The following is a 12,247-nucleotide window of genomic DNA, read 5'->3' on the forward strand; positions in this document are numbered from 1 at the left end:
GTTCTCTATGTGATGAATGAAATAGGAGAGAGACAAACAAAAAGAAACCAAAAATGATCCTATTCACAACAGAGCCTCGGAAAATTAAGTACCTTGTGCTTTAGAGATCAGACTGCCTGCCTTGCACAAGTTCATAGGTGTTCCAGCCCAAGCACCCCATGTGGTCCTGTGAGCACCAAAAGGAATGATCCCTGACTCACAGCCAGGAGGAAGGTGTGAGTAAATCTGGGGCTGTTTTTGACCCAAAATTAAAGGAAACCTCAACTACCTCAAAATCAGCTTAGCAGAAGAGGTGCTAGACCTGTGCCATGAAAACTATAAAGCACAAATAAAAGAAACAGGGAAGACATGTGGAAATGGAAACATACTTCCTGCCCCTATCAGGAGATTTAATATAGTCAAAATGGCAATACTCCCCAAAGCATTAAGCAGATTCAATGCAGTCTCTATAAAACATTCAAACATTTCTTTTTTTTTTTTTCCTTTTGGATTTTGGTCCACTGTGGGTGCGCTTACTCCATGTTAAAAAAACAGAACAGAATAGTAAGAAAAAAAGGAAATAAATTCAGATGTCTTTCTTTTACTATTGATTTATTTTTGTTTTCTGGCTTTGGGTCACACTTGCAATGCCCACGGGTTACTCCTGATCCTTTTGGCCATTTGTATTTCTTCGTGTGAAAGTTTCTTTTCATTTCTTCTTCCTGTTTTTGAAAGACGTTGAATGATTTTGCCTCCTAACAGTCTGTCAGTGCTTTATGTATGTTAGATATTAATCCTTTATCAGATGGACCGTGGGCAAACATTTTCTCCCAGTCTCTGGAGTGTTTTTTTTTTTCTTCCCACTTTATTTAAAGATGTGGTTTCAAAGTTGGTCACAGTGATTTGTTATGGATTATCAATACTTGTGGGGTGACTTGTCTTTTCGTCCTTGTTTCTGTAGAGATGCATAATGTCTTTAAGTCAGTGGAGTCCTGTTTACTTATCTTTGTTTTTGTTTTGCTGACCTGGGCCTTGAGTCATTCAAAATGCTTCTAACTCATTGTCCTGGAGAGATCCGTCTCTGTTTTCAGTGTCCCTCATGAATTCAAGTCTTATATTGAATCCTTTATCCATTTTGATTAGTCTTTTCTGTGTGGTGTTAGAAAGGGGACCAGACCCTGGGTCTCCCTCCCTGTCCACAGCACACTGAGGGTCATGGCGGGAGTAAATGAGTCAGTGGCTGGAGATGCAGGGGTGAAGCGCAACAGGTGGCCGACCCGAATGCCATCCCAGCACCCCTAAGGTCGCCTAGCCGCAACTGTAGTGACCCTGAGTTAGGGATCAGGAGAAGCCTTGATCACCCACAGCTCAAACACCAAAAAGAAAGAAAGGAATCCACATACATCCAGGAACATGCTTTACAAACTGTTTATTTTTGTCTTTTTATAAAAGTAGAAAAATAACATTTTGACAAAATCACTCACATTTCAAAGTAAGAGTTCGGTAACAGATTAATAATAAAGAGTTCTGGGTTTGGTGGACATGCTCCAAAAATAAATAAATACTGACAATAATAATAAATAATAACAATAAATATTAGATAAATAATGACTCAGAAATAAATAGGGCGGCTGAAGGCAATCTGGGAGTCGTTGGAGAGGGGGTGCAGAGGCTCAGACACACAGTGCTCCTTGGGCCACACATCGCAGGTCCGACATGAGGAGGCGAATGAGGTTGAGGGTAACAGAAGCTTCCAGGCAGCTCTGGGACTCCTGGGGGAGGCAGAGGCAGGGTCAGAGGTGTCTGTCTGGGGTCTCAGCAGTGGCCCCAGCCCAGGCTCCCTCCCACTCACTCACCTTGTGAGGAGCCTCCTGGAGTCTCTGTAGCCAGCGCTGGAGGCGACCCCGGGGCTGGGCGCTCCCTGTGGGTTGAGGTGGTACCTGGGGGCCGAGCAGAGAATGTGAGCAGGGGCCCACACACGGGCAGGGGGCAGGGAGGGAGACCCCAGGGTGCCCCGTACTCACACAGGCCTGGACCTTGGAGTGGATGTGGCGCAGTGTGTGGAGAGGCCGGTCCAGGACAGACTCCAGGGAGGGCTCAGTCATGGCCTCCAGGACTTGTAGGGTCAGGGCCAGCTCGGCCTCCAGGGCCACGGGGCGCTCCCACACCTGAGGGGACAGCAGAGACATGCCTGAGTGGAGGGCAGGGACAGGCACAGGGCAAGGGAACAGCAAGGGACCACAGGAGACAGCAAGGAATGGAAGAGCTCAGGGGACCAGTGTGACCAGGTAGGACAGGCCCTGAGAGGTGAGGGGACCCCTGGGGCAGGAGAGGGCAGGAAGGGGCTGCGGACCCCCAGCTCACCTGCAGCTGCCTCAGGTCGCGGTTTCTGGGGAACAGGCGGGTGTTGCAGTTCCAGGCCTTATGCAGGATTGTGTCCTCCTAGAGAGAGCTGGGTCAGCCCCGCAGGGTGCACGGACATGCCTTGGGGAGAGGGGTGCCCATGGGCGGGGGTGCTTCCTGGGCCCTGAGGGGTCTGGGACGGTGACACTCACCAAGGCATCCTTGGCCCTCCTGAAGGCCTGCAGCTCCTCTGGGGACAGAGACTGGAATTGGGCCAGATGGCAGCCCTTGGGGTCCATGAGTGTCTTGTGGGGTTGGGGGGCAGCTAGTGCCCCAGTTCCTGTCAGCAGCACAGTCCCCAGCATCAGCATCACCAAGGTGCTCACGTCTGTGTATGAGGAGAGAGGGGACAGGTCAGTGGGTTTTGGGGGTGCAGAGGGAGGGTCCCTCAGGATGGGGGCCTCACCTGGCTTCATCCTGGATGCCACTTTCTGCATCAGTAGGCTCCTGAGTCTGTGATCGGGGCTGGCTGGGCTCTGGGCTCTCTTGGCTTCTGTCTGTCCCTTCTCTGCTGTGGGGCTCTGCAGAGCTCCCTGCTCTCTGCACCTGAGCCTCGGCTGAGAACTTCTGGCCTGAGCTTACTGCTCCCCATGTTTTAACCTGGGTTGTGGGGACAATCCCAGTGATGAAGGAAAAGCGAAAAGCGCCCTGTGCAGGTGAGTTCGTGCAGGACCGCCTAGTTGGGGAGTACCGGGGCGGGGCCAGGCAGGAGCAGCTGCATGGAAAGTGAAAGAAACTCAGCTGCAGTGAAAGGAGACTGCGGGGGCCTCAGGACTGGGGGTCAGAGTCCAGGTCCTTTGGGTGCTGCACGCATACCCGCTCTGGAGAGACATTTACTGTCCTTATGCCCCTACATGGGACAGCAAGAAAAGGTGTCACTATGGGTGTGACCTTTCTGCAGGGATTCTGGGAGAAGCATGAGGGAACCCGCGTCAGACCGGGGTCCTTGGGCCAGGCCATGTACAGTGGGTAGGAGCTCCCTGCAGTGCCGCCCACCTGGGTGATCTGGGGTTGGTGCCCAGTGCCTCAAATGGCCCCTTGAGTTTCATGATTAGTGATCTCTGAGCACAGAACCGGGAGTGAGCCCTGAGTACCACAAGTGTGTCCTTCCATCCAAATCAACAGAAGATAAAGTGGATCCCTAAAAAGATGAGTTTTATTTTGTTGGGGCTCCAACTAGCTGTTCTCAGTACTTACTTCTCACTCTTTGTCAAGGGATTACTCATGGTGGTGCTTCAGAAACCATATGCGGTGGCGGGGATTAAATTGAGGCCTAGACTCAGTTTTTTAAAAACATGTTTATTTTATTTTTATAAAGCGGTTCATGATGATTTGTTACATTCAATATTCCAACACCAATCCCATCACCATTGTACCTTCCCAGCACCATTATTTTCAATTTTCTCAACCTCCCCTTGAACTTGCTTCTATAACAGACCCTGAATAACTTATTTTATATTTCTTGTTCTAAATAATTCAAGAAAAATGATCAAAAAAATTTCCTTTGAAGAAAGTTTGTAAAGATTGTTGTATCTCACGAAGGAATCTTTGAGCCCTTGTTTAAGAGAGTATTAACATGGAGCAATAGCACAGTGGTAGGGCGTTCGCCTTACAAGCGGCCAACATGGCCGACCTGAGTTCGATTCCTCCACCCCTCTCGGAGAGCCTGGCAAGCTACCGAGAGTATTCGATATGCCAGACACAGTAACAACAAAGTCTCCAATGGAGACGTTACTGGGCCCGCTCGAGCAAATCGACGATCAACGGGAGGGCCTTTACCTTTACCTTTACCTAACATGTTGTTACTAGTTAAGCCTTGTATGTTTATATTTTGTTAATTGAGATTGGTTGCCTTCTACTTTACATCACGGCAGAGTCTGGCAAACTCCCCGTGGTGTACCCAATATGCCAAATACCAGTAACAATGATGGGTCTCATTCTCCTAAAGAGCCTTGAATATAATCTCAGGGCTAGGATGAAGGAGACGTTACTGGGGCCTGCTCGAGGCAATCGACGACTACTTTACATCCCATCCAATGTGGTGTGCTATTCCTGGTTTTTCAGTGATGGTAGAGTTCGAGACGTATAGTTTGGCTCCAGAGTGTCCAAAATTTTAATGTGGTGATACAGCTGGAGTTAAATTTTGGATGGTGACTTTGGTTGCCCTCGATGACTCAGCCTGTTGCAGGATGCAGAAATGTCTCTGCAACTTGTTGATCTCTTTTGAGATTTATTTATGAGTCTCTGGTCATGGCCAGTTAATGAGCTTACTTGGTGCCAGAGATGGTTCATGGGCATGACTACTGAGGCTTCCAGAAGTACAGAGAGACTGGGGTAGGTAGCCCATCCTGACTCCATGAAATCCTGAAGATCTCAGTCACAAAACGCACTTACCAGACCCAAACTTAGTTTTTAAAATTTGGTAGAAGTCCTACTAATCTATTTTTTCCCTTTCTCATAAATTATCTTGATCACTTGATCACTTGACATCTCGTTACTCATTGATATGCTCAAGAGGGCGCCAGTAACGTCTCCATTCATCCCTGTTGCATGCTAGTGTAGCCCAATGGCGTCTGCTTGTTCTAGGAACACGAAGAGCCTCAAACCGATCGTTCAGGGTCTTGACAAAGAAGTCTGACTATTTCGTTGGTGGGCGGCCACACGGTCTTTTGATGTCCTGTGGAATCCAGTTGGTAACAGCTCTAGTCCAGCAGTCGTCTCCAAATCTCATTATGTGTCCAACCCATCTGATTTTCGATGCCTTGGCAAACGATTCTTGACTGTCGACGGAGGTTGGAACTCCAGATTCTTTCTCTCATTTGAGTCAAGCGTGATACTCCAAGCATAGCTCTTTCGATTCCTCTTTGGGAGACCCGAATAGTGTTCTCATCCTGTTTTCGTAGGGCTCAGTTCTCTGCGGTGTATGTTAATGCAGGAAGAACAGTGGAATCGAAGAGACGTGCCAGAACCGGAGGTCCTTCATCCTCTTAGCTATTTCTTTGACGCTCTTGAAGGCGTTCCAAACCACTCTCTTCCTCCTGCACAACTCAGGTGTCAGGTCATTCGTCATGTTGACTTCTTGACCTTGGTACACATAACTGTTGCATTCAGAGATGGTCATTCCATTGAGAGTGAATGGAACGTCAGGAACGAGACTGTTTCTCATAAACATTGTCTTTGTGAGATTCAGCTGGAGTCCAACCTTTCCACATGCACGGTCAAAGTTGGCCAGCATTTGTGCTGCCTGGCTAATGTTTCGTGTTATTAGAATGATGTCATCAGCAAAGCAGAGGTGGTGTAGTTGCCGACCATCTATCTTCATTCCCATTCCTTCCCATTCCAGTCGCCGCATGATGTTCTCGAGGGTGGCACTGAAGAGTTTCGGTGAAATTGTATCACCCTGCTGAACCCCTCTCTTGACATCAATGTTTACTTCTTTGTAGAATGGTGAGATCCTGGTAGTGAATCCGTAATAGAGCTCACGGAGGATACTGATGTATTGAGTTTGAATGCCCTGATTGGCTAAGGCTTCAATGACTGCTTCCATCTCAACAGAACAGCACCTGGCCCAGAGAAGGTCAGACCTGAACACCTGAAGAACCTGCCATCAGTACTCATCAATACACTGGTTTTGCTTTTTACACGCTACCTGTCTGAATGCAAGGTTCTGTCCCAGTGGAAAACTAACAGGACTGTACTACTGTATAAGAAGGGAGACATCCACAACATTGGCAACTATTGCCCGATCTGCCTATTGTCTGTCATCTACAAGCTGTTCATTTGAGTAATCCTGAATAGGATTGGCAGAACACTAGATGAAGGACAACCATGCGAGCAAGCCGGGTTCCTCAAAGGATTCGGCTCGATCGACCATTTCCACACGATAACCAACCTCATTGAGGTTTCTCGGGAGTTCAAGATGCCACTCTAATTGTCTTGATGATGTAAAAAGTCATCTTTTTAGGGGCCACAGAGATAGTACAAAGGTTAGGCATTTACCTTGCATGTGGCCAACTCTGGTTTGCTACCCAGCACTTCATATGCTCCCCTCCTGAACACTGCTAGGAGAGATCCCTGAGTACAGAGCCAGGAGCAAGGCCTGAACATATAAGGGTGTGGTCCCAAAACATGAAAGCAAAAAAAGAAACAAAATAAAAAACACCTAAATCCCATAAAACTTCAAATCTATGAAACATGATGTGAAGAACGGAAAGAACAGTTCACTCTCCCAGCTCTGAAAAGTTGTACCAAACACTGGCATTGACGCCAATGCCTGCCAGCAGGGAATTGGCTCATTAATGCTGTTGTTAGTCCTCTTCTCTTCCTGCTTCTCCACCAGGCTTGGGGCCCAGGGGCTTGGGGCTGAACTTTGACCTCTATTGGGTACAACAATTGGGATCCTAGTCATAGGGCCTGGGAGTCTTGAAGGAGAGCAAGGTCAGAGATTTTTCTCCCCCAGTCTCCACCCTGCAGGCCCATAAAGATTTGTGGGTTGCTCCTGTCAGTGGAGAGGGCTTTCTCCTTACAGCATCTGAAATCTCCTCTTCCTGCTTCCCTCAGACCCAAGATGAATAGATTCTTTCCTGTTTGGGACCCAAACAGGGTCCTTCTTTCTGTCCTTTCCACTTTCTTCGTAAACACTCCTGATATTAAACCAATCTCAAATGACCCTGAAATGATCAGCCACCTGTTTCCTAGTGGGATCATAAATAATATAGCATAACGTTGTAAGGAAGTTGGGAAGAGGCTAGAGAGACAGCAGAGTGGGTATGCCATTTGCTTTGCATGCTGCCAGTTTGGGTTTGATCTCTGGTACTCCCTAGGTTCTCCTGAGCCTGCCAGGAATGATCCTTGAACGTAGAGCTGGGAGTAAGTCCTGAGCACAACCAGGTGTGGCCAAAAAAAAAAAAAGTGGGGAAATGCTCTGGAAAGGTAAAAGTAAGACATTAACAAGTCCAACAAACATAGCTTGCTCCAAAAGGGGAGAAACTGCTACCTCAAAAGAAAAAAATAAAAAACAAGAGAAGGGGAATGTAGATAGTCTATAAAAATTTCCAGACTGGAGCAATAGTACTGCTGGTAGGGTGTTTGCCTTGCATGTGTCCAACCTGGTTTCTATCCTTGAAACCGCATATGGTCCCCCAAGCCCACCAGGAGTGATTTCTGAGTGCAGAGCCAGGAGGAAGCCCTGAGCACTGTTGGGTGTGACCCACAATCAAATATATATGGTCTCCTGAGCCCCTCAGGAGTGAGCACTGAACACAGAGCCAGGAGTAAGTCTTGAGCATAATCTAGATGTCCCCTAAACCAAAAAGTAAGTAGATAAAATAAAATGACTTTCCCCCAGTTAGTGGGGTTTAAACCCTTACTTTGTCAATTCCTTTCTCACTGAAGTCACCCTGCATTCTAACATTTTATAAGTGTGCATTCTTCAAAAGTGATGTGTGATTTCCTTTTGTTCCAATGAACATTCCTTCCCCTGTTTCCTTCTCTCAAGCCACCATTAATTGCTTTCCAAGTCCAGAGATTTATTATAACATTGTCAAACTTTGGTTCTCCAGCTTTCAGTGTTGATAGCACTTTCACTATGAATGTTCCTTTCATCTGAAAAACACATTCACCAGTGACGAGGGAGGAGAGAGGCTAGAAAATGTCTTTTAAAAGTGCATTTCTGTATTTTAATTTATTTTTTAAATTTTTAAATTTTATTTTCATAAGGTTGTTCACATTGGGATGGAACCTTGCATTCAGACAGGTAGCATATGAAGAGCCGAGCCAGTGTATTGAGTACTGATGGTAAGTTCTTCAGGTGTTCATGTCTGATTTTGTCTGGGCCAGGTGGTCTTTGTTTCTTTACCAACGAGATGGCGTGTTGAATTTTGGAAGGGAGAACATTGGGAACGATATATCCATCGTGCGGAATGTGGTATGCGGGCAAGTGGACGTGGCTATTAAAGAGATCTGAGTAGAAGTCATGAATAATCTTCTCCATTGCCCTTCTGGAAGATGTGATAGATCCATCAGGATGTCGGAGGGCAGTCATCTTGGTCTTGTAGTTGGTGAAGGACAGGCGGGCATTATGAATGCTTTTCCCGGCTTCTGCCGCATCTACCAGCACCGCTGTTCTCCTTCCTTTGAGGTCTTCCTTGATGGCTTCTCTGCATTGTTTTGCCAGCTCGGACGTTTGCTTGCGGTTGCCTGAGGCATGTGCCATGCCACGTTGGCAAATAAGTTCAAGAGTGTTTGAAGAAAGGCAGTTTTTTGTGGTTATCTCTCTCTTGGCATTCCTCGCACAATCATGGAGGTGCTGAATCATTCGATCGTATTCCTCATCAATGTTGTCAATGATGGCATCTTTCCATGTTGCCGCAACAGAGCCAAAGAGCTCCCAGTTGGTGGTCTTCTGGGAGTTCTCTTCTTAAACTTTGTATTCTTTTCTCCCCGTTCTGTGAGGTAGAATTTTGCATGAAGGAATGGTGGTCCGATCCCGTTTGGAATTTTGGGAAAAAAGCAACATCGGTTAGGCAAAACCGCCGATTGAATATGATGTGGTCTATTTCATTGTGGAACCATCCACCGGGAGACTCCCATGTCCAACGTTTAGATTCAGTCTTTTGGAACTGTGAGTTACCATGGAAGGTCTTGGTTGACATGATGAACTCAGAAAGTCTGTCACCCTGTTCCACCAATGGAAAACCAGCAAGACTGTACTACTATACAAGAAGGGAGACATCCATGACATTGGCAACTATCGCCCAATCCGCCTATTGTCTGTCATCTACAAACTGTTCACTCGAGTCATCCAGAATAGGATTGGTAGAACACTAGATGGAGGATAACCATGTGAACAAGCTGGGTTCCGAAAAGGATTCAGTACCATCGACCATATCCACATGATTACTAAGCTCATTGAGGTTTCTCAGGAGTTCAAGATGCTGCTCTGTCTAACGTTCATTGATTTAAAGAAGGCCTTTGATTCTGTTGAGACAGAAGTGGTCATAGAAGCCCTAGCCAATCAGGGCATACAAACTCAATACATCAGGATCCTTCGTGAGCTCTATTACGGATTCACTACCAGGATCTCACCATTCTACAAAGAAGTAATCATTGATGTCAAGAGAGGGGTTCGGCAGGGTGATACCATTTCACCAAAACTCTTCAGTGCCACCCTCGAGAACATCATGAGACGGCTGGAATGGGAAGAAATGGGAGTGAAGATAGATGGTCGGCAACTACACCACCTCTGCTTTGCTGATGACATCATTCTAATAACACCAAACATCAGCCAAGCGACACAAATGCTGACCGACTTCGACCATGAGTGTGGAAAGGTCGGACTACAGCTGAATCTTACGAAGACAATGTTTATGAGAAACAGCCTCGTTCCTGATGCTCCATTCGCTCTCAATGGAACCACCATCTCCAAATGCAACAGTTATATATACCTAGGTCGAGAAATCAACATGATGAATGACCTGGCACCTGAGTTACGCAGGAGGAAAAGAGTGGCTTGGAATGCCTTCAAGAGCGTTGAAGACATAACTAAGAGGACAAAGAACCTCCAGCTACGAGCACACCTCTTCAATTCCACTGTTCTTCCTGCATTAACATATGCCTCAGAGACCTGGGCTCTATAAAAACAGGATGAGAATGCTATTCGGGTCTCTCAAAGAGAAATCAAAAGAGCTATGCTTGGAATATCATGCTTCACTCAAATGAGAGATAGAACCCGGAGTTCTGATCTCTGTCAACGCTCAAGAATCAGGGACGCTGTCTCATTTGCCAAGGCATCAAAAATCAGATGGGCTGGACACGTAATGAGGTTTACAGACAACCGCTGGACTAGAGCCATTACTGACTGGATTCCATGGGACATCAAAAGATCGCGTGGACGTCCACCTACAAGATGGTCAGACTTCTTTGTCAAGACCCTGAATGATCGGTTTGAGGCTCTGCATGTTCCTAGAATGAACAGATGCCATTGGGCTACGCTAGCACGCAACAGGGATGAATGGAGACATTACTGGCACCCGCTCGAGTAAATCGATGAATAACGGGGAATCAAGTGATCAAGTGATCAAGGTTGTTCACATTAATTGATTACATTCAATATTTCAACATTAACCCCACCACTGGGGCTGGAGTGATAGCACAGCGGTAGGGCGTTCGCCTTACAAGCGGCCAACATGGCCAACCCGAGTTCGATTCCTCCGCCCCTCTCGGAGAGCCCGGCAAGCTACCGAGAGTATTCGATATGCCAAACACAGTAACAACAAAGTCTCCAATGGAGACGTTACTGGGCCTGCTCGAGCAAATCGACGATCAACGGGAGGGCCTTTACCTTTACCTTTAACCCCACCACCATTACACCTTCCCACCACCATTATTTTGAATTTTCCCACCATTCACTCAAGCCTGCCTGCTACAGGCAGATGCTAGATAATTTAATTTCTATTGCTTATTTTAAATATCATGAAAGGAAAGCAGCTGCGCACTCCTGGAATTCTAAAATTGTAAATGATTGGGGTCTGGAGAATCTCCATTCTGAGATTCATTTGTGAGTCTCTGGATCAAGTCCATTGATGTGCTTATAAGGCATCTAGAGGCAGTTTGTGGGTGTGACAGCTAGGACCCAAAGGGGTGGGTGGATGGGAAGGGACAGCCTGTCCCAACAGCCATGTGGTCTAAAGTCTTCAGTCTCTGGTCCCACATACCTGGGTTTTTCTTCTGGAAGTTTGTGGCCACCGGGGGTTCATTTTGAGTAGGCAGAGAGAGAGAACACCTGCCCCATCTGAGCTGCCCTAGTGAAATCGGCTCAGCATGGGGTCCAGAGAAATCTCTGGTGAGCTGCTGTCTTCTGGGATTCATTGCTGAGTCTTGCATTTCTGTAGTTTAAAAGCTATCCATTGTGGCTAATATTTTAATTAGATAACTTTACTTAGAAAAAATAAGAGGAGAGAGAAGGCGAGTGAAGGAGAGAGAAAAGAAATTGCACACTTGAGCCAGTAACTCTAGTTAGAGTGATATGTTGCTCATTTAATCAGAAAAGGCTATTTTCATTTAAAAATTAAACAAAGGGCTCAGAGAGATAATACTTGCCTTGCATGCAGACAACCCAGCTCCAAATCAGCATCCCGTATGGTTCTCTGACCTCCACCAAGAGAAATTTCCTGAGTACCTCAGCACCGCCAGGTATATGGCCCAAAAAAACAAAACAAAACAAAACAAATCCCAAAAGAGATTGACTTAGACTGACAAGCGGCCCTGATTTAGATATTTGGGGGGGGGGGGGGAAGGGAACGACGGGCAGATGGAGTCAGACAAAAATAGACAAAGAAACAAAAATGAGAGAAGTCAGCAACGAAGGGATATACAAGGGGCAGAAGAGAAATGGAATAAAGTGGAGCTAGATTTGGCAAGACAGGAGACATTGGAAGGAAATTAGAGACAATTAAGCAAGGGGATGAGTGATGATGCCAGTAGCAGTGTGAGTTCAAATCCTACACTGGGCAGAACCCCAGAGCTTGAGCCTGCTTCGGTGTCTGGCTATAAAAAGAAGGCAAAAGTGTTGAACAGCATTGTAAAGTCACTCCAGAAGAATAAATGAGATCATAGGAATCAACCTATCAGATTCAGAGTATACACAGTGAGTGCATCATTATGAAAAGAAATAAGGTCATTGAGGATGATGAAAGGAAAGTAAGGATTAAGACAGGGACAGGGGCCAAAACTGACTGGATTATTGGAACAGAGCCCAGCTCACAGTCAATAGGGATTTCTCTCTCTCCTGGCATAGATTTTTTTGTTTGTTTGATTGATTTTGGAAAGCATCATTTGTTTTGGTTTTGATTTTGGGGTCACACCA

At 46.5% G+C, this 12,247-nt stretch overlaps 1 protein-coding gene across 1 annotated transcript; it reads right to left on the bottom strand.

The window, feature by feature from the left end:
- Nucleotides 1-1,652: 1,652 nt before the first annotated feature.
- Nucleotides 1,653-2,798, bottom strand: LOC130043410 (interferon lambda-2-like). The gene is made up of 6 exons (XM_056135675.1): nt 2,789-2,798; nt 2,535-2,710; nt 2,344-2,421; nt 2,004-2,147; nt 1,836-1,919; nt 1,653-1,751 (listed from the first exon to the last, which is right to left on the bottom strand). Exons 1-6 carry the CDS (start codon nt 2,796-2,798, stop codon nt 1,653-1,655), a joined length of 591 nt encoding a protein of 196 aa, XP_055991650.1.
- Between the last annotated feature and the right edge of the window lie 9,449 nt (nt 2,799-12,247).

The sequence above is a fragment of the Sorex fumeus genome, unplaced genomic scaffold (genome assembly GCF_029834395.1).
Source record: "Sorex fumeus unplaced genomic scaffold, SorFum_2.1 ptg000122l, whole genome shotgun sequence".
In the NCBI taxonomy this organism is placed as follows: domain Eukaryota; kingdom Metazoa; phylum Chordata; class Mammalia; order Eulipotyphla; family Soricidae; genus Sorex; species Sorex fumeus.

Bases quoted from the DNA above. Each gene is read 5' to 3' on its own strand.
- LOC130043410 (XM_056135675.1), bottom strand. The intron at 1,920-2,003 runs GTGAGTACGGGG...CTCGGCCCCCAG, and splicing joins ACTCCAAGGTCCAGGCCTGT to GTACCACCTCAACCCACAGG. The intron at 1,752-1,835 runs GTGAGTGAGTGG...TGCCTCCCCCAG, and splicing joins TCCAGGAGGCTCCTCACAAG to GAGTCCCAGAGCTGCCTGGA.